This window comes from Pogonomyrmex barbatus, unplaced genomic scaffold (assembly GCF_055798465.1).
Source record: "Pogonomyrmex barbatus isolate J1 unplaced genomic scaffold, ASM5579846v1 scaffold10, whole genome shotgun sequence".
NCBI lineage: Eukaryota > Metazoa > Arthropoda > Insecta > Hymenoptera > Formicidae > Pogonomyrmex > Pogonomyrmex barbatus.
The window spans coordinates 980899-1007613 of NW_028297099.1; the positions used below are offsets into that span (position 1 = coordinate 980899).

Here is a 26715-nt window from a genome sequence, read left to right on the forward strand (position 1 = left end):
ATTCTAATGTCCTTTAGACTATGTGTGTCTTTTATAATATGTGTGTGTCTTAATAATATTTAATTCTGTTTAAAATTGTATTTTTATAATTATTATATAATTATTATAGAAAAATAGTAATTTTGCGATTTTATACACACACACACACACACACACACACACACACACACACACACACACACACACACACACACACACACACATATAGTATCATAAGTATGTATATTTATAAATTTTTTATTTAATTTATATTTTATTTATATAATAAAAATAAATTTTATAATGTAATTCAAATATTTCTTAGCAATCGGGACAAATTTATATCAATAGTCGATAATATCACTGCTCTGCAATTGTTCAAGCTCCCGGGACTTCTTTGAAAATTTACTCTACTAGGTTTGATCATTTTCCATTTTCATTTGCTTTTGTTTGAGAATGGCGGGAAATAAAATCGATTAGGACCGAGCCTCATTCATCATTTGCAAGGCGTGCAAACCAATCGACGCGGTCTTTTCTTTTTTTTTTTTGTCGGAAAGATGCAAAGTGATTGGCTGTGCCGCGTCGCCAGTCGCGCAATATTATCGCGCGCGACGCATTTGCGAAATTCCATGAGGTTTCCCATCTCGATTTAGAACGTTCGATGGCTTCCGCATCGAGGGGATGAGCTCTTCTCGTCTCGGTTCGAATGATTTATTCGTTTGTTCCACGTATGAACAAGTGCGAAATACTCGACGGCTGAGGCGTCGATAACGAGACCGAGCTGCAGCCGTCGCCGATCGTAAAGGGGAGACTCCGTGCGCGCACGTCGGGATCATTAGTGTAATGTACACGAGCGTTCTCTTGATACGCGAACCGCAGAGCTGAGCGCCGAGTCGAGACGATCGGGAAATTTCTCAGTGCTCGACAACACGACGACGACGGCGAGGACGGCGGTGACGGCGCTGCGCGTAGCCAGTGATGTGATGTAAATAAACGCGATCGGTAGGTCGAGTAGCTGACAACCCCGCGATATTCCCGCAGTCGATGCGCGCTCGCGCAAAATAAGAATTGCGTGGATATATATATATATATATATATATCGACGCGGCAACCGTTAATCGCGCGCGCGCACGCACGCACGCACGCATACATACATACACAACACATACATACATACACAACACATACATACATACATACATACATACACCACACACACACACACACACGTATCATACACGTATAACAATTTCCGCGCGCGCGCGCAGCCACGGAGCTCGCGAAGAGCGAGAGCGAAGAATTTTCTTTTCTCCAACACACATACACACGCGCGCGCGCACGCATACACACACACACGTTCTCCCGCGTGCGTGTCCCTTGGTGCTCCGTCGTTCGCGCACAGCGAGGATCCAGCCGACTATTCGGGGCTGATCCTCGGTCCCGTGTTTTGTTTCTCGCACGTATGAGCGTACTCGACAGTACGATGTTTCGCGCGTCGCACGGTTTGTGAAGAGGATCCGACAGAATCTCCACGGATTCCCTCGTCCCCGTTTTGGGCTCGACGGGAGGCGTGTGCAAAAACAAGAAGAACAAGAAGAAGACACGTTTTCTAATCAAGAGGAAGCAAGCAGCGAGGGAGTTCCTTTTTATCCCGCGGCGATCCTAACCGAGCTGAGCTCGCAGGCATCGAGAGATATAAAGTACGGTTCGAGAACGTCGAGGACATCTCTCTCCCTCTCCTTCTTCCTTCCGCCTTGTGAATCGCGCGCGAACGGCATCGCAGGATGGCATCGTCCACGGTGGCCGTTCCGTCCGGAGCCACCTCAGTGCCGACGGTTACGAATGGTAGTAGCAGCAACGGTAACAGCAGTAGCAGCAGTAGCAGTAGCAACGGTTGCATCGTCGCCACGGCCGGTACCGAGGAGATCGACGGTGGCGATATATTCGGCGAGCGAAGTAACGTCAACTCCGTCGGCGGCTACAACAATAGCGGCAACCCTGGCGATGCCCTGGAGGAAATTGCGTGCGGCAATGGAGAGGCCAACAATCAGGGATGTGCCCTCTGCATGAGTAAGCTCTGCTCGCCCAGGGTGCTCTCCTGCCTGCATGTGTTCTGTGAAGCTTGTCTGGACAAGTTGCTCATGGACGAGGCTGGAGACTCAAAGGTGGGTTCAGTCATAAGCTGTCCCATATGCCATCAAGAGACTTCCGTTAGTTCTAAAGGCGCTGCGTCGCTCATGTGCGATTATGTTCTCACCAATATATTGGATATGTCCGCTATCGAGAACATGGCAGTACTGTGTACCTCCTGTAAGGCCAAAGAGAACGCCGTGGCACGCTGCTCTGATTGCGCCAATTTCCTGTGCCCAAATTGCAACACGGCGCATCAGTTTATGCGCTGCTTCGAGCATCACAAAGTAGTTGCCTTTGAAGATTTGAAGCAATCCAACGAAGCTATCCCAATACATAAACCAATATTTTGCGAGTATCATCCTGCTGAGAATATGAAGTTCTATTGTCATACGTGCCAGGTAAGTGAAAAGCAGATCATCTGATATTTCTATATATTAATGTATTAATTGATGTTTTTTTTAATAAATATTTGAATATGAACAAACTTTTCAAGATATAATTGCAAATATATTTAATTCTATGTTACTTCAAAAATATATTTTTTTTTTTTTTTTTATATAGAAAAATATGTTCATGGTAAATTTCATTTTTAACTTATTTAATCTATATATCCTATCACTTTATTGTGAGATAAAAAATATTAACCTTTTTTAAATTTATTTTTTTTGCATATATTTATATATCATGCTTTAAATATTTACATTAATGATTATGTTGTTAATAAAGTTGAAGTAAGAAGTAATAAATTGTATTATTAGGAACCTACTTGCAATGAGTGTCTACTTGTGGAGCATAAAGCACCAGAGCATCAATACGAACGACTGACAGATGCAGAACCACGCCAGAAGGAGGAAATAATTAATCTGATGACTGAAAGTAAAACAAAAATTGCTGAATGTGATCAGGTTACAGTACAACTGGAAAATGCACTCAGCGAGCTGCAAGTACAACACGATCAAGCAAAAGATTTAATTATAGAGACTTTTCAAAGTTACAAAGCTATACTGGAGAAATGTAAAGACAATGCGTTAGCCGAACTTGAAAAATTGCATTCAAACAGAGAACTTGAAATCATGGATGCTTTTCATAGGTATACATATTTAATTATTTATGCATAAAAACTTGAATAATTAAATTCTAGAAAAGAGAATACTTGCATTAAAAAAAAAAATAGAACATAATTTTTAAGTAGTTGCATTTGCTGAAAAGTAAAATTATCTCATCAATAGGGAGACATCTGATCATTTTATGTAAATATATGTTGTCATATTTATTACAGTGTTGAAAAAACCGCAGAAAAGATAGAAGATGCTTGTCGTTTTACCTCGAGACTTTTAGAACACGGCGACGCAGTGGAAATCTTAGCACTTCGACGTATTGTAGGAGCGCAATTGATGAATTTAATAAAAAATATGCCAAAACATAATGTAACATTCTCTATCGAATTTCAAACCGATTATAATCAATTTGAAAAAACTGTAAAGGTATAAATATGCATAATTAGCAATATCCTATATCTATAAGAATATATTCTAATTTATATATTTCTTATTCAATATATAAAAAATTATTACAGGAAGTATTTGGAAAATTTCATACTGAAAGTACATTAGAAGTGAAAAATCTTCCCGAACCAATTTCAACATCAGGTGTCTCTACAAATCAACAAATTGTTCATACCACCTCAATGGGTTGTCCTAGTTCTATCAGCACAAGTTCTCCTATTTCACTTCCTACATCTATGCAATCCTCTTTTGAAGGTGAACCTTCGTTCGTCATACCACCGACCTCGAGTCCTCAAAATATCCCACCTCCTCCACCACCTGTATCTCTTCCACCAGGTACGGTTCCTATCCATGGATTGACTAGTATTCAAGAATATAATCTACAACAACTGGCCAGCTTAGCAGAGAAGGTAGAGATGGTGGGCGACACTGGTGTAGTTGGACCTAGCTCAAATCCTAGTCCAACTCCGTCCTTTACTTTGGCAGACTTGTTTGCTGGAGACTTAAACCTAAGTTCAACGAGCCATGCTATTAATAATTTGCAAGCTCTTGCAAAATTAGGAAATACTCTTGGCAATCAAGGTAAGAAATATAATATTAAAAGTTAATGAGCCTTTACTTTAATAATATCCTTCAATGCCCTCCACTCTCTTATTTCTTCCAGACATAATCCCACACATTTCCAGATTTTCCCACAGATTCACAGGTATCTTGAGAGCTATTGGTTCATGTTTTCAATTCTAAAAATCTTATTTTACTTTTTGTCATTATTAATTGTTTTTACATAATTATTTTCGTTACAATTGGAAATTTTTTGTTTTACGCAACTTTTAATTTCTGTTATCTTTATTTTGTATTGAAGTGTAACTATAAAAAAAAAAATGATATGACTTATAAAATATATATGTATGTGTGTGTGTATATGTGTGTATATGTGTGTATGTGTGTATATATATAAAATTTATTCCCGAGAGAGAGAGAGAGAGAGAGAGAGAGAGAGAATATGTGTGTATATATTGTGTATATATATATTGTGTATTGAGAATTATTAGGATATTTTGAAAAATTGAATTTATATCTATCATTATTTATACATCTATCATTATTTAACATTCTTTGTGTCTGCTGTTATAATGCATCTATTATTTCAATACAGATCTTGGAAGTACTACTATTAATGGTAGTGGTGGACTAGTATTGGGACGTGGACCTTCACCAGCTATTGTGGATACCCCAAACTTGGGTCCTTTGGCTGCCAACAGTTTATTAAATGGAGGATTTCAATCATTGTCCTCTTCCACTTCGCCGATACTTTCACAGGGTGCTGGTAAGAGTTTTGTGTATATTGACAAAAATGTTACTCAGGAAAAAAAATTTTAATTATTTTATGCATAATGCAATATGTTTTGCATAATCATGCGTAAACAAAAGATTTAAGAGGAAATAGTTTTATCAATATTTTATATATATATATATATATATATATAGAGTTGTATGCGTTTACCAATATTGGTATTTTATTTTTAGATGACTTAATAGGTGATTCTATGCATAATATGCCTGTAGTAGTAGGAAATACTGTTGCCAATCATGTAGCCGGATCAGGAACAGGGAATTATCCTACTCATCCAAGAACTCAGAATACAAAATTGACGCCTATGCATATCCGAAGTAAATTTGGACAATTAGGACCCAGTAAAGGGCAATTTAATTCGCCTCATGGATTCTGCCTGGGGACTGACGAGGATATTATTGTTGCGGACACAAACAATCATAGAATTCAGGTAATTGTTTTACATTGACGTGTTGGCAATAAGTATTTTACTGTAGATGCTTTTATAAACTGCAAATTTTATATAAATCTTATTAATTCTAGATTTTTGATAAGACTGGTACCTTCAAATTTCAATTTGGTGTTCCTGGTAAAGAAGAGGGGCAATTATGGTATCCCAGGAAAGTAGCTGTTATGAGAAATAATGGCAAATTTGTTGTATGTGATCGTGGTAATGAGCGATCTCGAATGCAGATATTTACAAAGAATGGCCACTTTATAAAGAAGATTGCTATTCGTTACATCGATATTGTAGCTGGCCTAGCTGTTACCAGCCAAGGTCATATTGTGGCTGTTGACAGTGTGTCGCCAACTGTGTTCGTAATCAGTGATACAGGAGATCTTTTGAGGTGGTTTGATTGCAGTGACTATATGAGAGAACCAAGTGATATTGCTATCAGTGGTGAGTAGATCTTTTCGTATGTTCTTTTCGTTTGATAATAACATTCAATTAATTTACATTTATTAATGTATATAATATACATTAATGAAATATATCTATTCGTTTATTATCCCAGAAAACAATTTAAAATTTATTTACTATACAATTTTACAAATTTATATTATAATTCAAGTACAAAACATAAATTTTATAATATTTTAAACAAATTGTATATAAACTTTTAGGCAAAGAATATTTTGTTTGCGACTTCAAAGGACATTGTGTTGTCGTGTTCAACGAAGAAGGTAAATTCCTGCGTCGCATTGGCTGTGAGAATGTAACAAACTTCCCGAACGGGATTGATATTAGCGATGCAGGAGATGTATTAATTGGAGATTCACATGGTAATCGTTTCCATGTAGCTGTCTTTTCCAGAGCTGGCTCTTTAATATCAGAATTTGAATGCCCATATGTAAAGGTATAGTAGGCACTACTTTCTATTTAAATCTTAAATATATATTTTTTTTAATTTTTGTATGTGTAATTTTTAATCTCATTACCAGTAATAATAAATTGTTGTACTGGTCTGAAAGAAAGTTTAAATAATTTTTTTATTAACATTTTTGCTAAATTGTTTTTCCGATATATGTATTTGTCGGCGATTTTTATGATCTTTAAAAATCAATATTTTATAGGTATCTCGATGTTGTGGCTTGAAAATAACTTCGGAAGGATATATTGTAACACTGGCCAAAAACAACCACCATGTCCTTGTATTAAACACTCTTTATATACTGTGAAGTGACATCAGACAAGTAAGTATATTATAACTTCCTCCTACAAGTGGAAACTTCTTTGGAAACTGCTCTCAACGAAAGATGGGAAAGGCATGCCCAAAGCATTACGTTCGAATTTTGGGCCTATTGAAGCAATAGAAACAAGTGCAGCATGCAGCTTTAATAGTTATAAAAATATAATGCGTCCCCGTTTTATGAAAGTAACAATGTTGAAAACAAAAAAAAAGCAGAAAGGTAATGTACGTCTCCGACCAAGCAGTATAATAGTAACTTAGCAATTTGCATTTTGGTAAACTGCCAAAGTAAATTAAATTAACTAAGTGGAACCAGTTATAAAGAGAGAAAGAGAAAAAGCAGTAAGCTATATCAACCAGTAAGCAACCAACTAGTCAGTTGGATCGCTTGTAGTAGAGAAAGCAATTTATAATGGCCTTCCGTCAAAATTGGTTGTTATACATCATTTTTGACATGTCAGTATTTTAAGTATATTTATAAATCAAATTATTCTAGTCTCCATCGAGCACTTTCTACGCGCTCTGGTTTCGATTCGTGCTCGGAACAAGACGTTCTCGTCCTGATTTTTTATTAATCAAGGATGTTTGTCTTCTTAGTCCTAACTGATGCTTCAAGATGCATATAAATGCACAGATTATGTTTAAAAAAAGTTTTCCTTTAAGAGCTTCTAAATAATTAATAAATTCAGCAGGATAAATTTCACGACGAGAGGATCAAAATTTTTCGCTTAACAGAAAAACGAAAAAAAAGAATGTTGCATGCTGCGAGGTAGTTGATAGTACTTCCTGCTCTTATCATATCGTATATTTCTAAAGAAGAAAATGAAAACAATACTCCTCATTGCAGCAGGCACGAAGCTTAACAAGAGCTATGTTCCTGATTTCTTTCTGCGCGTTTGAAAATGATAGTTGAGAACATAATATAAAAACAACGTTAATGTGCAAGGAATAGATTATGGTATGTTGAAAATCAAACATTTAATATCTTATATAAAAAGTGTCGTACAGAAAAGATACTTTGAGCGTAAAAAAAAATGAAATAATTATTTACACTTGTGAGACAAACGAGTAGATCCCATTTGTGCATTGTTAAAATTAGACGAGACACATAATGGTTACAATATTTACTCAGGATGCTTTATTATGGTCCACCATATGAATATGATATATATGCGTGTGTGAATTATTGGTTCGTGGTGCTAGTGAATAATGTATCCATACCATGTAAATGTATTTGTTATAAAATTACAGAAATCGTTCCCGCGCATTTTTTACAATGCAGGGGAACGATTTTGTGTAATATATTATATAAGATTCGTAAGTACATAATATATACCACCGGTATATCATAGAGACGATACTTTATCTATGTAAAAAAAAAAAAGAAAATAACGTACAGTTTGCTAAACAACCTCTATTTATGTATATATTAACATGATCCATCACATGAGACACATACATATATAGAAATACACATATTTTTTAGGGTTGTTTACATGATCAGCCTTAAGATTTGATTGAACTAAAATGCAATGTGTATACAATATATACATCGGATATTTGGCAGATTGCTATACTGTGTTACCTTACATTATCTACAATAACGTTTAATTACAAATACTATCTTGCCATACCAAATGCTAGGTAGCACATCCATATATATATATACATATACACATATATATATATATATACATATATATATATGTGTGTATATATATATATATATACACATATATATACATATATATATATATATATACATATACATATATATACATATATATTTATACTTGACTAGCTTTATCAAATTCGTTTGCATACAGGAAATTATATCGATAATATCTGATTTTATTACTCGTGTGAAGCAAATGAAAAAGTATAAACGAACGAGAAATACAAAAAAGGGCAGTACTAGGAGGCTATTTTAAAGTTCGCGCATAACATCGGCATTTGTAGTAATTGCACGAAGCCTACATACATACACCTAAGCTAATCAATCGTATAACTCATCTCTCGTATAACGTTAGAAGTTTTAATTTTATATATAAAAAGAAAAAAAAGAAAAGAAAAACTAATTCTGAAATATTTAATAGTCATGGTTAGCAGAGTTATATTAAATAATGCCTGTGATAATAGTATCGTCAGGATAAGTTGTGTCCTTAAAGAGTCTCTGATGTTGTTGCTAGGTAAATATTGATTAGAAGAGTGTATCAATGTGAGATATCGTTGAGGTGCCGCCTGCAAGGCGTTTTTACAAGCACAATAACGCCTGAATGCGGTGTGGGCCATCAATTCATCTCTAATGATATGCATTAAATATAAAAAGAAGATATTCAAAATAAAGAGAGAACATGTTGCAAAATTTTTGCCAGTCATATTAAAAGAAAAAAAACTCATAGTGTAACGAATGGATGACCATTAACGAGAGGGTCTTTTACCTCACAAAATTATTATATTACGCTCACCTTATATATACTTGAATATTTTAGTATAGATTTACTCTTTACATATTTTTATCTCTGTGGAAGACTACTTGGCTAATTTAGGCCACTGTTGAAATTCACCCCTTATTTGCCTTGATGTTTGAATTACAACAATAATATATAAAAGAAAGAAGAACGAGAATTACTTGTTACGTAAATGGTAATTGTGATAGATTTTTTGATGATTTTTACAATCTCAAAAGTCTTATTATCCTAATATGTATAGAATTATATAGTCACTCTGTACGTAATAGATAAACTTCGCTTACATTGTTAAACTAATATTAAAAGCTCTCATAATTATCAACACTAAACAGTTTTACAACTGGCAGTGTAATCGAAGATCGTATTTTGAGCATGAGGTATAAGTTTTGTGTGTATTACTTTAACAGTACTGTTTTTATTGCTATACAACTTCCAAGGCCTTTTAGGTGCCACACATTTTCCGACATAATTTCGTAAAACAGAATTATTTCAATATTTGTGTATTACTACGGCCGAATTTTTCATCTTACGTTCGCCATGAAGCTTAAATTACAATTTACTTTTTTTTTTTTTTTTTTTTTTTTTTTTTTTTTTTTTTTTTTTTCGATTAATTGTAGAATTGTCAGACTTGTGTTTTTATTTAAGAAATCGGAGTTTGTGCGCGATTACGTTTGTTTCCCGCTGCAAAATTACTTTCAAAAAACGTGCCGTTTTACAAACTATATTTTACGATACTTGGCAACACGAGAAAGACAATTGTAAGCGCTTCGAGCCGCTCTGTTTCTAATTTTGCGATTCGAGTGAATTGTAAGACATGATATTTGTCAATCGTAAAATATGTCGTGTATCAGATGAGGAATCATTGCTATATATCACACACGAATATGTTCCTGATTTCAAAAGAGAGGGGAAAAAAGGAAAAAAAAAAAGAGAGAGAGGAGAGTCGCGCATATATTATACAATAAGAATTACTGCGGTTCATAAGAGACAGTTACAATTATATAAATAATAGGACTAACATGACACGACATAAACTGAATTCTAGCCTACGGTTAATCATAGTCTTCCTAGAATCCTAAAGAAAAAAAAAAAAAAGAGTATGACTTTGCTATATTGATTAGGGCATGGCCAATTAACACTACACAGCTGGTTATAAATGAAAAGAAGCGTAACGAAAAAGAGTTATCTTTGCGGATTGCGCTTTGAATTAACAGCTCCACCTCGTTTTACTTGGACATGGCTTATACACATAAGAGTCCGCGATTTATTTTTACTTTTTCATGCCTTCAGCATAATTTAATTTGTATTTATACAAAAGAGAAAAAGAGAGAGGGTAAAAATCTATGATCAAAAAAGAATAGGGGCGGGGTGGGAGGGAGGGGGGGGGGGAGGGTAGCTCATTATGTGTAAGCGTTCCGCGTTATTTTTGTAATAATATTTTTATTCCTTGCTCGTATACATCGTCTTATATATATCATTAATTTTTACCTTTATGCAAGCATTATGTGTTCGATTGGCTGTTTCAGACGCTATTATAGCGTACTTATTTGGATACATTAGATCATTTTCCTATGGCAGATATTGTGCCGGGGAATACGTGGTACGAGCTTGCTATACATGTTTTAATCTATTACGTTTTTATTCTATTCGGGCAATCTGTGCGAAAACGGAATTGCTCCCAAATGTGTATTTGTATTATTTATATATTGTTTTGTTTAATTGGTTTTATAAATTTCTCACAGTTGTATCTTATTCGAAAAAAGATAAGAAAACCTTTATCGATCGGTTTCTATTATACAATTCGTTTGATTTTATTTATGTTTTTTTTTTTTTTTTTTTCCCCACACGCGTACACAAACGAACATACAAGCAACATACACACAAACACACGTTTATCGTCTTTGCTTTAATTTTTACGTTTTTGTTGCCAATATTATTATTATTTTTTTTTTTTTTGTTTCAAATACTCAATTTGAGATGGGATGACGACGAATTCTACAGCTTGTCAGTCCATCTCATCGAAAAAAGGCAGAAAAAAAGTGATTAGTTCGTAATGAATATTGATATGTTGATTCTACCTTAACGATTTAATTGCATTCCAAATCTATTATTTTATCAGTCATCTTACGGGATAGAAAAATTAAATTCTTTAGTGCCAAAACACAGACTAATCAGAGTATTTATATAACATGTATATTATTGCTTACGATTTGTTTTATCCTTATAAGTTTATTTTATTCGTCTTTTTAAGTTCGCGTCGCGCGCGAGTGTCGAAGTTTTTATAGAATAAGAAGACAAAAAATTTACGATTAAATCCTTGCTTAGTCAGTTAAAGTACAAATATTTAATATATATACATATATATATATACATATATATATATATATATATATACACACACATATATATATATATATATATATATATATTCTATCTTTAGATAATAAGTAACGCGAAAGGCATGTTAATGGCGTACATACTGTTACTTGGTTTCATTCCTCAACAGCACTAGCTTTATTTATTTTGCAGTTAGTTTACTCGATGTAATACTTAACAGGCTGAGAAGAAAGGGTGAAGAAAACGCTTTTTCGCCATCGCCCTATACACGTGTAATATTTATTTTTGGATATTACCACACGTTCCTTTTTGGAGGTACTTTGTTTACATATCAAATTGACCACGAAAAAAAAAAAAAAAAACCACGTTACATAAAAGTTGCATTCCAACTCGGTATGCCGAAGAGCGTGAAATCTCGAGTCGAGTGGCATACCCTCGAATATACCCGTTTCGGTGATCTCCACGTTTCCACTTACTTTTAAGTAGTGATCGTTAGCGAGGCTAACTGAGAGACAGAGAAAGTCTTTGCGGTAAAGCGACATTTGAGCGACCGTAAAAAGCTTCTTACTAGTTTAGACAGACCTGTTCTAAGCGGCACTCGTCGCACGTAGGCGAGAAATATAAGGCGTCTACTGTCTCTACATCGAGCGATTGCTTTACCGAAAGTTAAGCCTGGCTCTATCACGTTTCTCTACGCAAAATTAGTTTCTAGTGTCGTTTCTCTCGCATCTCTATCTAAATAACATCTATTTAAATAATAATATACTATGTATATTCCGAAATGAATTTTCCAACGATTCAACCTGTGTTGTACACATACAAATATTGTAACAACTGTCCTGAATCAATACTGCGGATTACTGCGTGTAAACCATGTTTTCCTGAGACCTCCATTGGTATTTTGCATAGAACGAGCTACTTCTATGGGGAGAAAAAAAAGAAAGAAAGAAAGAGAAAGGGAAAAAGAGATTTTAAAAATGTTCCGACATCACTTACACTTCAAAATATAAACTGTATAAGGATAGTACAACTGACGAAAAAAAGGTAAATTGTAATGCAATATGGAATGCGTGTATACCAATATATTTTTTATATGCTAATGGGATGCCAAGGAGCATGGTCATCTTGTAATGTAACGTATTATTTAGAGTTATACACGTCCAGAAATCGACTGTGTACACACAAATCAGTTTCCCCTTTGAGACTACTCAGCCTTTGTTGTATTAAACACCTAACCCTTATCCCCATCGTCGGACTACTTGAATTTCGAAGTATTTCAAATATGTAATCTATATATCTCTCTTAGTTTACAAGTTTTACGATTTTTAATCTTCCAAAGTTTGTCAAGACTAGTCCCCGAAATATCTGTAACACAGATCTAACTCTCTTCTATTATTATTATTTTTTTTTTCTTTTTATTTACGGCAAATCAGCTTTTTTTCTATCTTGTACCAAATTTTAGTTTCATTTTTATATAAAATATTCAAATTTATGGTATTATACGTATACACATCTATATACACTTTTACAAAAAAGAAAAAAAAATATTTTAATCTACATACTGTATTACATAATTAAAGATACGAAATATTTGCTACTTATATATTTGTCAAATGTATTATATTGAAAATATTTTATTATAGGATGGACAGATTTAGCCTTAAAAAAATAAATGTTCTTTGTTGATCGTACATTGCTTCATCATATCAACTCAATTTGCCATTACCTGTCAATTCATATGTACTGTCCTATACTAAGATATTCTCAAATGATAATATCACTACGCAGTTATTTGAAACGTGTAGAAATATACATTCTTGTCTGCGCATAGGCTGCAATGCAATAATAATATATTGTGATGCTCACAAAGCACATAACACATTTTACCAAAATTGTAATGTTTAAATATTTCATGTGATTTTGGAAACTGTTATATATTTTTTATTTCCTGCCAATTGTTTAATTTGTAATGTTGTTCTTTGTTCTTTTTCAATAAAGTAATCAACTAAATATCGAATTCTTTTTATTCGTGTAATCATCACAGATGCGATTTCATTTATATGAAACTATTTGGATCTTCAATCCCGATTTTATACGATATTCATATTTATATCTATATTTATGTAATTTAACAATTGTTACTATTTATCTAATACAAGCGATTACTTGGTGCAGGCCTAATAACAGAAAGAGATTTTTTGCGATTTAAATATTTTTATTCGGAAGAATCTAAAGAAATATATATATATATATATATATATATATATATATATATATATATGTATACACAAACGTTTTGTATTTTGAAGATGATACAACGTATTCATTCGGAGTCAGAGTCCTTCCTGTTGTACTGCTGTTTCGGCAATTCGTTCTGTAATTCGAGAACGTGCTCTATCGGTTCTGGTTTCCCATTGTCGCCGATGCGGCAAGGACGCACGACTCCCTCCCTAAATAATATTATTTCGATATATTTTTTTATACGTAGAAAAATATATATTATCATGACGTTTACAGCTGATAATATATTGCTGTTTTGTATAATAATGTTATAAATATATACAAACGCGACAGCTTTTATTTAGCATTAGATCTCAATATGATTGTGTATCTTTACGCACATATCTTTGATCTGTGACGAATAAATAAAATCTCCATATACACTACTCACTTTGTTAATTTATCGACAAGATTCACTAGTTTTAAAGCTTCGTATTCCTTTTGCTCCTCCGTCATACCCTCAAGTGGATTTGGTTTGGGATGCTCGAAACATCCAGTTACTGGGTTTATTCTTAAAATATAGAAAATATAATTTACTTGTAAGATTTCTCATTTTATCATGAAGATATTATGATAATTTCTCATCGAATACTTACTGATCCTTGTATTTTTGGTATTCTTCCGTTTCGCTGTCTTCCGAATCAGAGGAATAAGCCGTTTTCTCTTGCTTACATCCTAACAATCCCTTTGTGGCAAACATTCCCGCTGCATTTCCATATCCTGTATACTTCACCATACGGCTAACTGCAATTAATATTAATAATAACGTTAGTTCTGGATAATTATGCTATAAAAAAAAATTCAAATCTTTTATTACAATAGAACAATACCATTTTCTTTACAAAGGACAAATAAAAATTCTGCAACTAGATCCCGCAATTTTGTGATAGGTGATGTTAACAATTTGCATAACTTGGCCCTTAACGTCGTCCCTTCTTCAGGACGATTCATGACATCCTTTAATGGAGGTAGAATCTAAAACATTTGTTATGTATGAAAATTACTTATTATTTTTGGACAATTTATTATTTGTATTCTTTTTACTTTTATTTAATTAGAATTGATTTGTCACAAGAAAATTGTTTCATTACTAAATAGCTTACACTATTTAAAAAAAATGTTATTACGGTTTTTTTACCTGCAACCTTACGTATTTGCGAACAAGCCTTTCCGACTTGACGAGTTTGACTAGCGCAGTAATTATCGGAGAAAAGTTTTCTATTAAATGTGCTTTACATTCTAACTTTTTCTCTAAAAATCGAAGTAAAACATATATAGCGCTCATATTCATGTTTTGATATACATTCTTGCAATCATTGCACTCAACAGGTTGTATAATTGGTGTATAACAATTATATGGTATTACAGTCAACAAATTGACGATATTGCTGAAATAAGATAATAAAATAATTGCTGAAATAAAATAATAAATTTAACGTTTCTTTTAACGAGATAAAATCACAATAAAATCACGAATATTTTACCTTTCAAGCTCATCTTGCTGTGTCGAGTATTTACGAGTTAACAATTTATATAAAGTTAACATTAAATTCTTATATTTTTCCTGATCCTCGAGTCCATCATCCGAGTGTATATACAAATTGAAGAGAACTTTTAAAACTTCGCAAACTATTTTTATTTCCTCAGGCTAAAAGTATCAACAAAGTTTGCTTTTAAATTTAAGATATAGATATACACATGGAATACTAAACATTATAATACAATCTCTTTATCTTCGTTACGCTTACCTCATTATTTTGATTTTGTATCGCAAATTCCTCTATCATATGAATGAGACATATGTCACCACACAACTCAGTTTTGACTATATCTCTTGTAGAAGTATTTAGTGCAGTAAGTAAAAACAATAGTCTAATATCAAATAATTTAACATCATTGGGAGTATCATCAGTATAGTTTTTAATTCGGTCAATAAGATAAGGTAATGAGGATATTAATACTTCCGACTGTTGTACTTTTGCACTATTAAATAATAAATTGCACAGCAATTTCAATGATTCTATTGTAACTGCAATCAGAGCATTTATGTATTATAATATTTATTTATATCCATATATAAAATATACCTGATTTATAGAAGAAAAGCATAGAACAAAAATTCTTCATTTTATATTAAATTTTTAACTTCATTTTATACTAGATTTTATTAAATAAATTTCTTTCTGAGAATTATATTTATATGAAAAAATTACACATTCCTTAATAATTCTTACCAATAGTACATAAGATTTGTTCTCCTTCACATATTTTTGTCAAGCCTGCATTTTGCAATATAGTCTTCATTGCATCATCAGTGATTAGTTCGTCCAAATTAGTTTTATCACGGCTAGAACGTAAAATTTATTTCAATTTTTTATTATTGAACAATTGCAAAATTAACTCATGAGGTATACAAAATAAATAATATAATGATTAAATTACCTAAGTATCCTCAAAGCAGCTAAACAATGATGATGTTGATCTACGTGAGTGTAATCTGTTAAGTAATGAAATAACTTTTTCCATAGCGTCTCTCGTAAACAATTACTATTCAACTTTTCAAAATTAGTCGTCTTCTCGTGCTAAAACAATAATTGTACAGTATTGACATCGTTCAAATAGTTTCAAATAAAAAGAAATAGAGTAATGAAGAAAATTGTTTATAAATCTTATACTGTAAATCTATTTCAATAAAAATTTTATTTCTTGATAAGAGTAATCTTATAATGTGACATACTTACAACTTCTAAAAACACAACAATATTTTTACAGAATTCTTCATATGTGCCGGAAATCAATTTCGAGATCACATTCATTTCGTCCATATTCGTTTTCTCCATTTTATCTCAATATCAGATCCTTTAAATTGTATCATACATTTAACTCCATAATATAAATACCTCCATAATATAAATGATAATAAAATTTACTTAAATCAATAAACACTGCAATTTTGACAACTATCCTTTTTTTTCATTCTCATTGGGTGAGCAAGAAACATGGCGATGGCAAGAAATTTTTACGCCACGCCATATTATATCTGCGCCATACACGCCAATAATGAATTTTTCGATGAGTTTTGGAACGCGGCTGTAGTGAGAAATAATCGATTTTTTTCTTATTCCCAAGAAGAACGAAATTTCACAAATTGCGAAAATCGAGTTTTGACGATAGGCAGCGTATCAAAAGAATCGACAGAGAAATTGTATGTACTATTTATAGAATTCGAAGAATTGAAAATTGCGGAACCGACCAATCTTTATTCACAACTGGAATGCGTTCAGAAATAATACTCGAGTGCACCCAGATATCATTTTATCCTTATTTAACATTTGATGAATAAACATTTGAAGAATAAAATGATACATCCATGTTTCTGAATCCAGTCCAACATTTCAAAATGCATCCAAAAGGTTCATCATTTCATCGACCTGCGTTCCGAAACTCTACGAGAAAAGGAATTCCTCCTGTAAATGGTGTATAAACAATGGAGTCGTACATATATCACTGTCCACCACCCACACACACACACACACACACACACACACAACACAACACACACACACACACACACACACACACACACACCATATTTGCGATCTGTCACCATCTGTCACTTTCAAAGGGGATGGGAATGGTATATGTAACCTTGCCTATTTTAGTTTTAGATAACTGACGAAAGTTCACGTACGCTTAGAACAAATGATTATTTTCTAATCCGCCGCACGAAACTCGAATGATACTCGAATGATACGTGCGCGAGTATCAATCATTACGATCGCCTAAATAAATTATAGTTGTTTAATATTATACGATTTTTCTAAAGCTTCTACGAAAATGGAGCAGATAAAGGTCCCTAAGGTATTTATTAATTGACTTTACATCTAATCGTATTCTCTAATTTATAACAAATCAATGCATCATATATTATACATACAATCGCATTATATCGAAAAAAAACATATTTATTTATTGATATATTTTTGTATTAAGCCACGTAAAAGATAAATTTACATAAAACATCTTACTTTTATTTGTATGTATAATTTTTCAGGTAGAGAACGTGAGAATGTTAGATAAATATAGCAATAATCATTCTATTGGAACACTTTATCTAACAGTGACACATCTTATCTTTGTTGAAAGAAGTGGCAAAAAAAAAATATGGGTAAAAATTACATCAATCTTTCATGGAAATTATCCATTGTCAAGTTCAAACTGAAATGTTTTCTACAAAATGTCATAATTGCAGGTATTATATACGCATATCTCTAATATAGAAAAACAGCCACTGACAACTACAGGATCACCATTGTATATAAAATGCAAGCATTTCTTCATTGTCACATTTGTTATTCCGAAGGAACGCGATTGCCATGAGATTTATCTCACGTTATTGAAATTATCTTGCCCAGGTAACAAACAATTATATTTTTGCATATAAATATTTAAGAATCTTTTTAATTAACAGCTACATAGAACAAAATTTAATTATTAATGAATTAAAGAATTATGTTCATAACTTTTTTTTATTTTAATGCAGCCAGTTTAGAACATCTATATTGTTTTAATTATCAAGAGAGTGAAGATACTCTGCCTCAGCATGCAGGATGGAATTTTTTTAATGTACAAAGTGAATTTCAACGTCAAGGTGTCCCGAATGAAGAATGGTCACTTTCATATTTAAATACTAATTATGAAGTAAATATCTACCTTTATATTCACATTGTATCTTTCAGTGTCATTAATTAAAATGTCAATTCTTTCAGCTTTGTGATACTTATCCAAAGTACTTATATGTTCCCAGTACATCTACTAACAATATTTTATTGGGTAGTGCAAAATTTAGAAGCAGAGGAAGACTGCCAGTTTTAACGTACTTGCATTCAAACAAGGTTCGAGAAAAATGATAAACATAGCATTTGAATGAAATTTTTTCAAATAAAATGTAACTTTTAGGCTGCCATTTGCCGTTGCAGTCAACCACTCTCGGGATTTAGTGCGAGATGTCCAGAAGACGAGCAAATGATGTATAATATATTATGCACAAATCCTAATTCCAGATATATGTATGTTGTTGATACAAGACCACGTGTGAGTATACATTATATGATTAGAATATATAATTCTGTATTTTCCAATTGAATACTGAAGATTTAATTATTAGAATAATTATTAGAGTTAATAATTCTATTCTTCCATACATTCTATATCTTCTTGCGTTATTTTCTAAACTTGAAAACAGGAAACGGTTTCTTTAAATCTTTTTTTAGAAAAGATTTTATTTTATCGATTTTAGAAACAAATCAATATTTAATTATTTCAATAATAACAAATGCTATAAGTTATGAAATAAATTTTATAGTTATTCCTAAAAACCAAAATTTAATTTTGTTGGTTAATGGTTTCTAGATTAATGCCTTTGCCAACAGAGCTGCAGGAAAGGGATATGAAAATGAAAATTTCTATGACAATATCAAATTTCATTTTTTCGGAATAGAGAATATTCATGTAATGAGAACAAGTTTAAATAAACTTTTGGATTGTAAGTATGAAATTTTTACGGATTTGTGTACAAGATACGTAACTGTTAAATTTTTTAATCTTTGAATTTAGTACAAAGATCAACTTCCATGAGTGCATTCTTAAGCGGCCTAGAAAGTAGTGGTTGGTTAAAACATATTCGCTCTATCCTGGAAACTGCTTGGTTCATTGCACGAGCAGTTTCGAACGGTGTGAGCGTCGTCGTGCATTGCAGTGATGGATGGGATCGCACTGCGCAAGTGTGTTCTCTGGCTGCATTACTGTTAGATCCATTTTACAGAACCATTCAGGGCTTTCAAGTAAGTGATCCAACATTCGTTTCTTTAATTTTTTATGTTTATAACTGCTATTTAATTAAACTTAAATATACCACTTTATAAATGTAATAAAGAAAACTGCTTTTTATAGGCTTTAATAGAAAAGGATTGGCTGTCATTTGGTCACAAATTTAGTGATCGTTGTGGCTACGTCAGTAGCGATGGTAAAGAACTCGCACCAATATTTACACAATTTATAGATGCAACATACCAATTACTACAGCAGTATCCATACAAATTTCAATTCAATGAATATTTTCTTTTAACGTTACACGATCATGTACATAGTTGTCAATATGGCACATTTATTGGAAATTCGGAGAAAGAAAGGCAAATATTAAGGTATTATACATATTGATATCGATTTTTTTCTTTGTAACAAATGAGATATAAAAGACGAAAAAATTACGAGGATGAATAATAATTTTAGATTATCCGAGCGAACATATTCGTTGTGGGGTTATTTGGCAAATAATATGAATGAGTATATAAACCCAATTTATAGATGCAATCGTTACAATAACGAGGATTCTGCTGATGTCCTTCAACCCAAGTTGGCACCTCAATCTATTATGTAATAAATATATAGCTTTTTCTTACATCTTATATTTGAAATTAATATGGCTTGAATTCAAATTGTATTATTTTTTAGTCTTTGGAGGAGCTTGTACTTTAGATTTGAAAACGGAATACATCCTAGAGAAACGTGCGAAGACTTAATTCTGACGATATACGATCACACCAGTTCTTTAGAAGACCATGTAAAACTTCTGCTAAAAGTATATATCGCAATTTAGTCAAATAAGTAAATAAACAGTATTTTAAAATGTTTTAAATATTCATTAAAAACAAAATATTCATCGATTATATTCTAATTTCTATTTTGATTTTTATTTTCAATCAAGCGAGTCAATTCTTTGGGACAACTTTTAAATATAAATAAAAAGGGAAAACATAAATTTGACAATAAATTCATGAAAGAGTCTCTATCAGAAACTATAATAGAAAATACGAGCCACGATGAAAAAACGAAAACTAAAATAAAAGCGAATCAATTGGAAAATGAATTGAAGACGGTCGCTTTAGAATGGAAATCGTCACGAAATATGGAAGAATGTGGATGTTCCACGACATTTGATGCCTTCAATAAAAAAGTATACATAACGTATTACATAACGAGTATATATAAACTATTAAAACTACTTAAAACCATTAATTTTTTTTATTATATAATGATTACTTTGTTTCAGCATCATTGTTGGTCCTGCGGTGATGTATTATGTACAAGATGCATGGCGGTACATACTAAATTACCAGGACATTTATCGCAACGTGCCGTACCTACATGTAAATCGTGCTATCAAAGTTCCGGCATATCTATCACTAGTCCTTAAATGCGCTTCATTTAATGCCGATTATAATTCATATTTGTACGCACACATATATTTCAGCAAAATAATGAAAAAGCGTAACATGTATGAAATAATTGTATTATTCCAATTTCATGTATTTAGTTTTTCTATATTTCTTTGAATTTTATTTTCGCATCAATACAAACAACGTAGTACCTGATTACAATATATATATATATATATATACACATACCATAATGACTTATTTCTAACTTAGATCACTCGCGATAACACATTAAAATTCGTGATTATACCAAATAATTAATAATAAATCATTGTCAACTACTATGGTACGGTCGATAAATGCCACTGTATTTTATGTCACTGACTTTAAAAGCTACTTCATCAATCAATATTTTTCACGTTATGTATTTTTATATTTATTAGGAACAATACTTACATATATAGAATATTAAAAGATCATAAAAAAACACGAGCAAACTTTTGTACACACTTCTATAAGTAAATGCTTATGTTTTCATTGGAAATTGGACTCTGCCATAGTAGTTGAAAAATACAGTAATTATTAAATCGTGTTAAATTGGTTTTACGTTACATCGGGATAATTGCACATATTTTATACTCACACATGTTTCATGTTTATTAGCTTATTTGCTATTTCTTAATAATTTGTCCCAGTGTAACATTAAATATACAAACAGAATAAGATACTATTTTTAATGCTATGACATTTCATGTCACAGCTAAAAACACATAAATACTATATTATTAAGGCATTGTCCTTGAACGAAAAACATTCCAAACATTGCAAATTTTTGAGTACAGATACATCATACATCACTCATTACACAAAAACATATGTATAATCCGAAAACAGTTTTCTCAAATATACTAATGAGACTTTATATATGATATCAAATGTCAATATTCTTAGACGAAAAATTAAATACTATCGATCATGTTGCAGTGACTGAATTTGCTAGTGACTGGTAACCCTACTATCCACAGTGGCAAGTGTAATGTGGAATGTGTTACACAAGATAGTATTACATAAATATCTTAGCGCGATAATATTTTTATTAAATTTTTTTTTATAATTATTCTTCTTCCTATTCTTTATTTGGTTTTCTTCGTCGTGGTCCTTCGCCACTAATTAATGGTGTATCCTGCAATAATCGGATGTGTAAATTTACATAATTGTAATAAAAAAAATATTGGATATATAAAAAAATTAATTGCAATTCTCGTTATGAGAAAATATCAAAAAATTGTAAGACCAACCTTATCACTTTCTATTACTTCTTCTGTTCCAGTCTCTTTCTCTATATCTTCTATTTCTTCTATAATAGGTTTTTGTTCAGCAAGCTCAGGATTTAAAGATTGTTGATTTTCATTTTCTATGATCTCATCGGGATCATCTACCATTTCTAAGAGTGACTTTTCATCTTCTTTTTCAAAATCTGCTTTGTCCTGAGATGTTAAAAGTAATATAAATTATATTTTACTTTTATATATCTTGTAATACAATAAAAGCAAATAGCATTTTACATGCTGAATAACAATTTGTAATGTACTTTGATTGCAAAACAATATTATCAAATATTAGCTTTAGAAGATTTCCAAATATTTATAAAAATAAACTACTTTCTATGCTAAGTTATTTTACTTTGATAAAATATACCTCGGAGAAGCAGCAATAATACATTATAAATACTACTGGTATTGCAGTTAGCAATATATATACTGCCCATATCCATGGATGATCTGCAGTAAATTTGACAATCCGACTCCATATACTCCACTGTATCAAATAATCATAAAAATGCTACATGTTATATATATGCAAAGTAATCCTCAATTCTTTAGCAATTTAAATATTACAATTTTAAAAAATCATTTTAATATAATTGAATAACTTATAATATATATAATACAAGGTATACAAATTTTAGCATTCGAATGAAGCCATTATTGATCCTACAGCAATAATGAATAAGTCAATTATGGTAAGTGGCAAGTGAGGATGCTATATACATATTACTATATATTTACGTTATATACATTATTAGCACATTTGTGGATATGCTATAGTATATTTTAACATATTGCCAAGCAAATATTTTCAACATTTCAATTTTTTATTTTTTATATCTACACGAATGTTGTACCTCACGAGCACGTTTGCATAGATACCAGATGTAAGCTACAACTGGTATCGCGCAATATAAGAAATACAATGCCCACCATCCTGGTTTATAATTCATCGCTTTCATCATTCGACCCCATAAAGAATCCTGTATGTTATAATTTGCATAGTGATGTAAAAAAAATTATCTAAATAATTTTTTTTTAATCTATCTTTAAACGCGTCGTCAATCTTCAAATTTAGTAAATTGATTTGATTTATATTTATATATTTATACAATACTACTTTCACAAAACATGTTTTATATATCTCTATTGTAAAACTTTATTAGAAAATGTTATTAGATTGCGCGAGTGAAAGGATACTTACACTTTCCTCAGCAATTTTAACACGTCGAATCTCAAAAGTATCATCTGCCCATTTCTTTGCAACTTTCTCATCATCCGTTATAATTATATTATCAAAATATATGTCGGGAGACATCGACCATAATTCAAAACCAATGGCGCTCTAAAAAATTTTAATTATCAAGCATTGTATCTAATTAATTTTATAACTAAAAACATTCTTTTAATCTTTTTTTTACATACAATTGGCAACATCTTGAATGGATGTTCATCATTGAAATAATCAGGATTGTGTACGAGTTTAGGCTTCCATTTTCCCTTGTAATTCGGATTGTTGATGAGCGGCGCCAACCATTTTCCCTTATATCGTGGATTCTTCTTCATTTTCTGCTTGTACGGTCCACAACCTGGAACATCCGCACATTTTGGATTTGGTATTTCCGGAGCTTCCCATTCACCATCCATCTCAACGTCCCAATCATCGGGCTTAATCGAATCTGGATTCGGTATCATGGGCGGTTCATCCTCGAGCCATCCTTCTGGCATAATATCTTCCTCGTCGACGATCTGTGCTGGAGCATCTTCATCCCAATCTTCGGGTTTTTCTGCCAATGGATCAGGAATCTTTTCTCTATCGTCCCAATCTTCAGGCTGTTTATCGTCTGGATCCTCTATTTCTAGAGGTGGATTTACAGGAGGAACAAAATCGTCCATCAATGAGCCCGAATTTAGAAGTTTATTATCTACTTTGATTTCGTAAGTATTATCAGGCCGCACAATTAAGGTATATAAATGCGGGTTCTTATCTTTGAAATAATCTTCTAATCGATCCTTGGCTTTTTTACAGTGTTTCTCGGTGATTGTACCGTTTAATGGATTTTTATGTCGAAATATAAAATGAAGCTGAAAATAGAAAATAAATATAAGTTTTATATGTACAAATTTGATATTAATATAAATATTCAATATTGATATTTGATTTTTTGTGAGATATAGTACAAAATTTGATAAAATGCATATACCTTATGATCATTGCCACATTTATCAGGCCCAAACATTATGGTGTATGGTGTCTTATCATGGAACTGTTTCAAATCTTTATGCTTATCATCTAACGTTAGTAACTTAAGATAGGCACCACCACATTCCTGTCCATCTTGAAAATTAACTTCATACTGCACAATTAAGGGCTTGTCTTCAAAATAAAATGGCTTAGATAATAAAGTAGAAACGGCAGCATGTCTAGCTTTACTTTTAAGCACTAGTCCTAGATCTCCATCCTCGGCATGCATTTTGGGTTCCTCGATGGACCAAATCCCTATAAAGAACATAAAGATAAGAAAGATAAGAAAGAAATCTATTTTATTGAATTAAATGCAGACTGTATTTCAAAATTCGTTGCAAAATAAAAATATATGTAACATTTCCAAAACAATAAATTTTGAAATATAGCTATAGAAAACAGATAATAAAAAAGCATATATATAAATTATATATTAACCATCGTATTTAGCGATATCTTCGTCGATATCATCTTTTTTTGCTTCTGATAATATCCACGATTTCCTAAATCTTTCCTCATTATCAAAATGTTCTGCTAAGTGAGCAAAGCCGGAAGGTTCTGGACTCTTGTAAATCGGTTTCTGTATTGCATCACTGGCATTGTTGTCGCTATTCTCATCTGCATTTAATATACTACAAAACGCACTCAGGCAAACCAACAAGGCGCACGCTACAATTCTTGCCATCTCATATTCCTAAAATAAAGAGAAATAAGGATTTCGCTTTTGTATAATCTATTTGATTCACTCAAATGTGCCCATACAACTTGTAAAATACGTGACGAACTAAGCCCTACACTATAAAGAAAACTCGGAAGAGTTATCAATTTCACAAAAAATTAAAAAGAGAAAACGCTTCGTTTATTTGAAGGATTAGTTACATTTTTAAAATCAACGCATTTATAAAACGCCAGACAGAGAAACTTAACCTCAAAATTGTATCGTACACGCGCACACACTCCTTCGAGAACATGACCGCGGCATGACGCGTAAATTTATACGAGCCTTGTCCATCTCTATCAATGTGGATTAACTTTAATCTCAATTTAAAATTTACCCTTTATTCTTTCCTAATTCTTAGAAGTAAAAGAAGATAGAAAGTTAAACTTCAAATTTAAGTCATCTATATTGATAGAAACGGATATTCTTTGGTTAAAATAGCTTGCGTCACACGACGATATTACAAGAATAAATTCCGTGAGAAAGAAAACATTGTCTTACCAGTAATGCGAAAGGAAATCGATTCACCGAGTCCTCGGATAATCGGTACGATATCAAAAACGACGTTCAAACGACGAGGCCGGGATATGAGTTATTCAATTATTTAATAACGATAATTTAATCTGTCTACCACACCACGTAAGTATATACTCCTGCGCGTCTCGAAAAGGAGCGGCGCTTCCGGAAATTACCGGCGAGATCGCGTTAATTAGGGCAGTGGTTCCGATCGAGTCTCGCACCGTTCGATGGCTCTTACATTCACTCACGCACCCAACGACAGAACAAATGCGACGACGGACGCATAGAACAATAATATTTTCGTCCGTAATACGTTAGGCCCCTGTGCGACAGAACCGTCGTGTCATTTTACGACGCAGCTGCACTTTCTGCACCAATGTCATTTCTACCCCAACATAGATTTATCTTAGTCCATTTGATTTATATGTTTTATCTTCTTTTAATTCTAATATCCATTTCAATGTAGATTTTTATTTTAATCTCGGTTTAATTTAATCTTTCTATTTCTAATTCTCTTTTTTTAATATGCATTTCCGCTTTACCTGCACAGAGTGCAACAATGTTCAGCGATGCGTAACGTGAGATTGATCGAGTTTACCATCGATTTATATAGGGTTTGCCATCTAAGCTAAGTATTGTAGCGAAAGAATTTCTTCAATCGTTTGATAACAGTATCAAACAGTAAAAAATTTTTTACATAATATGAATTGAATTTGAAGAAATGAAAAGAAATTGTCCATATAAGTATACAATCATATATACACTTTTAATCAGAAATATATGATTATATATGTGATTTTTTCATTTCTTTAAACTTAATTTTTTATAAAAGAAACAATAAACATAATTTTTATTTTTTGTAATATTATTATTATTATGCCAATGTTCTTATATCAAACAAAAATTTTATAAGAGAAATTAATACAAACATATAATAGACATATATATATATATATATA

General features: G+C 32.1%; 4 protein-coding genes across 7 annotated transcripts; 2 read left to right on the forward strand and 2 right to left on the reverse strand.

Moving 5' to 3' along the window:
• Window positions 1-634: 634 nt before the first annotated feature.
• LOC105433481 (protein meiotic P26) lies at window positions 635-13459 on the forward strand. The gene is made up of 9 exons (XM_011648826.3): window positions 635-2510; window positions 2871-3202; window positions 3392-3596; window positions 3689-4199; window positions 4774-4944; window positions 5145-5401; window positions 5494-5851; window positions 6076-6308; window positions 6526-13459. Exons 1-9 carry the CDS (start codon window positions 1764-1766, stop codon window positions 6628-6630), a joined length of 2919 nt encoding a protein of 972 aa, XP_011647128.1. The 5' UTR covers window positions 635-1763; the 3' UTR covers window positions 6631-13459.
• Window positions 13460-13643: 184 nt separating this feature from the next.
• Window positions 13644-16782, reverse strand: ric8a (ric8 guanine nucleotide exchange factor A). 2 transcript variants are annotated; one of them, XM_089070530.1, is made up of 11 exons: window positions 16660-16782; window positions 16471-16588; window positions 16172-16311; window positions 15964-16076; window positions 15478-15758; window positions 15214-15377; window positions 14868-15117; window positions 14560-14704; window positions 14326-14473; window positions 14121-14240; window positions 13644-13899 (listed from the first exon to the last, which is right to left on the reverse strand). In XM_089070530.1, the coding sequence occupies exons 2-11, from the start codon at window positions 16567-16569 to the stop codon at window positions 13773-13775; spliced, it is 1587 nt and encodes a 528-aa protein (XP_088926656.1). In that variant the 5' UTR covers window positions 16570-16588; window positions 16660-16782; the 3' UTR covers window positions 13644-13772. The 2 variants fall into 2 exon arrangements, with proteins under 2 accessions (XP_088926656.1, XP_011647127.2); XM_011648825.3 differs by having other exon boundaries at window positions 16471-16780.
• A 498-nt stretch (window positions 16783-17280) lies between these two features.
• On the forward strand, window positions 17281-21882 carry Mtmr6 (Myotubularin related protein 6). The gene is made up of 13 exons (XM_011648820.2): window positions 17281-17590; window positions 17784-17897; window positions 17982-18144; window positions 18273-18430; window positions 18499-18624; window positions 18689-18823; window positions 19142-19274; window positions 19346-19572; window positions 19682-19932; window positions 20021-20164; window positions 20243-20369; window positions 20496-20744; window positions 20841-21882. The coding sequence occupies exons 1-13, from the start codon at window positions 17567-17569 to the stop codon at window positions 20982-20984; spliced, it is 1995 nt and encodes a 664-aa protein (XP_011647122.2). The 5' UTR covers window positions 17281-17566; the 3' UTR covers window positions 20985-21882.
• On the reverse strand, window positions 21091-26122 carry LOC105433478 (calnexin). 3 transcript variants are annotated; one of them, XM_011648821.3, is made up of 8 exons: window positions 26009-26122; window positions 24958-25213; window positions 24479-24774; window positions 23700-24359; window positions 23479-23619; window positions 22645-22764; window positions 22245-22433; window positions 21091-22129 (listed from the first exon to the last, which is right to left on the reverse strand). In XM_011648821.3, the coding sequence occupies exons 1-8, from the start codon at window positions 26039-26041 to the stop codon at window positions 22073-22075; spliced, it is 1752 nt and encodes a 583-aa protein (XP_011647123.2). In that variant the 5' UTR covers window positions 26042-26122; the 3' UTR covers window positions 21091-22072. The 3 variants fall into 3 exon arrangements, with proteins under 3 accessions (XP_011647123.2, XP_011647124.2, XP_011647125.2); XM_011648822.3 differs by having other exon boundaries at window positions 25739-26119; XM_011648823.3 differs by lacking the exon at window positions 26009-26122 and adding an exon at window positions 25447-25470.
• Between the last annotated feature and the right edge of the window lie 593 nt (window positions 26123-26715).

Coding starts and splice junctions, on each gene's coding strand:
- LOC105433481 (XM_011648826.3), top strand. CDS start 1,764: ATGGCATCGTCCACGGTGGCCGTTCCGTCCGGAGCCACCTCAGTGCCG. Junction 4,200..4,773: donor AAATACTCTTGGCAATCAAG/GTAAGAAATATA, acceptor ATTTCAATACAG/ATCTTGGAAGTACTACTATT. Junction 5,852..6,075: donor AAGTGATATTGCTATCAGTG/GTGAGTAGATCT, acceptor ATAAACTTTTAG/GCAAAGAATATTTTGTTTGC.
- ric8a (XM_089070530.1), bottom strand. CDS start 16,569: ATGGAGAAAACGAATATGGACGAAATGAATGTGATCTCGAAATTGATT. Junction 16,077..16,171: donor GCTGCTTTGAGGATACTTAG/GTAATTTAATCA, acceptor TTTACGTTCTAG/CCGTGATAAAACTAATTTGG. Junction 15,118..15,213: donor CAGCAAGATGAGCTTGAAAG/GTAAAATATTCG, acceptor ATCTTATTTCAG/CAATATCGTCAATTTGTTGA.
- Mtmr6 (XM_011648820.2), top strand. CDS start 17,567: ATGGAGCAGATAAAGGTCCCTAAG. Junction 17,591..17,783: donor AGCAGATAAAGGTCCCTAAG/GTATTTATTAAT, acceptor ATAATTTTTCAG/GTAGAGAACGTGAGAATGTT. Junction 19,275..19,345: donor TTTAAATAAACTTTTGGATT/GTAAGTATGAAA, acceptor CTTTGAATTTAG/TACAAAGATCAACTTCCATG.
- LOC105433478 (XM_011648821.3), bottom strand. CDS start 26,041: ATGCGTCCGTCGTCGCATTTGTTCTGTCGTTGG. Junction 23,620..23,699: donor CATTCAAGATGTTGCCAATT/GTATGTAAAAAA, acceptor AAAATTTTTTAG/AGCGCCATTGGTTTTGAATT. Junction 22,765..23,478: donor TTAAAATTGCTGAGGAAAGT/GTAAGTATCCTT, acceptor TATTTGATACAG/TGGAGTATATGGAGTCGGAT.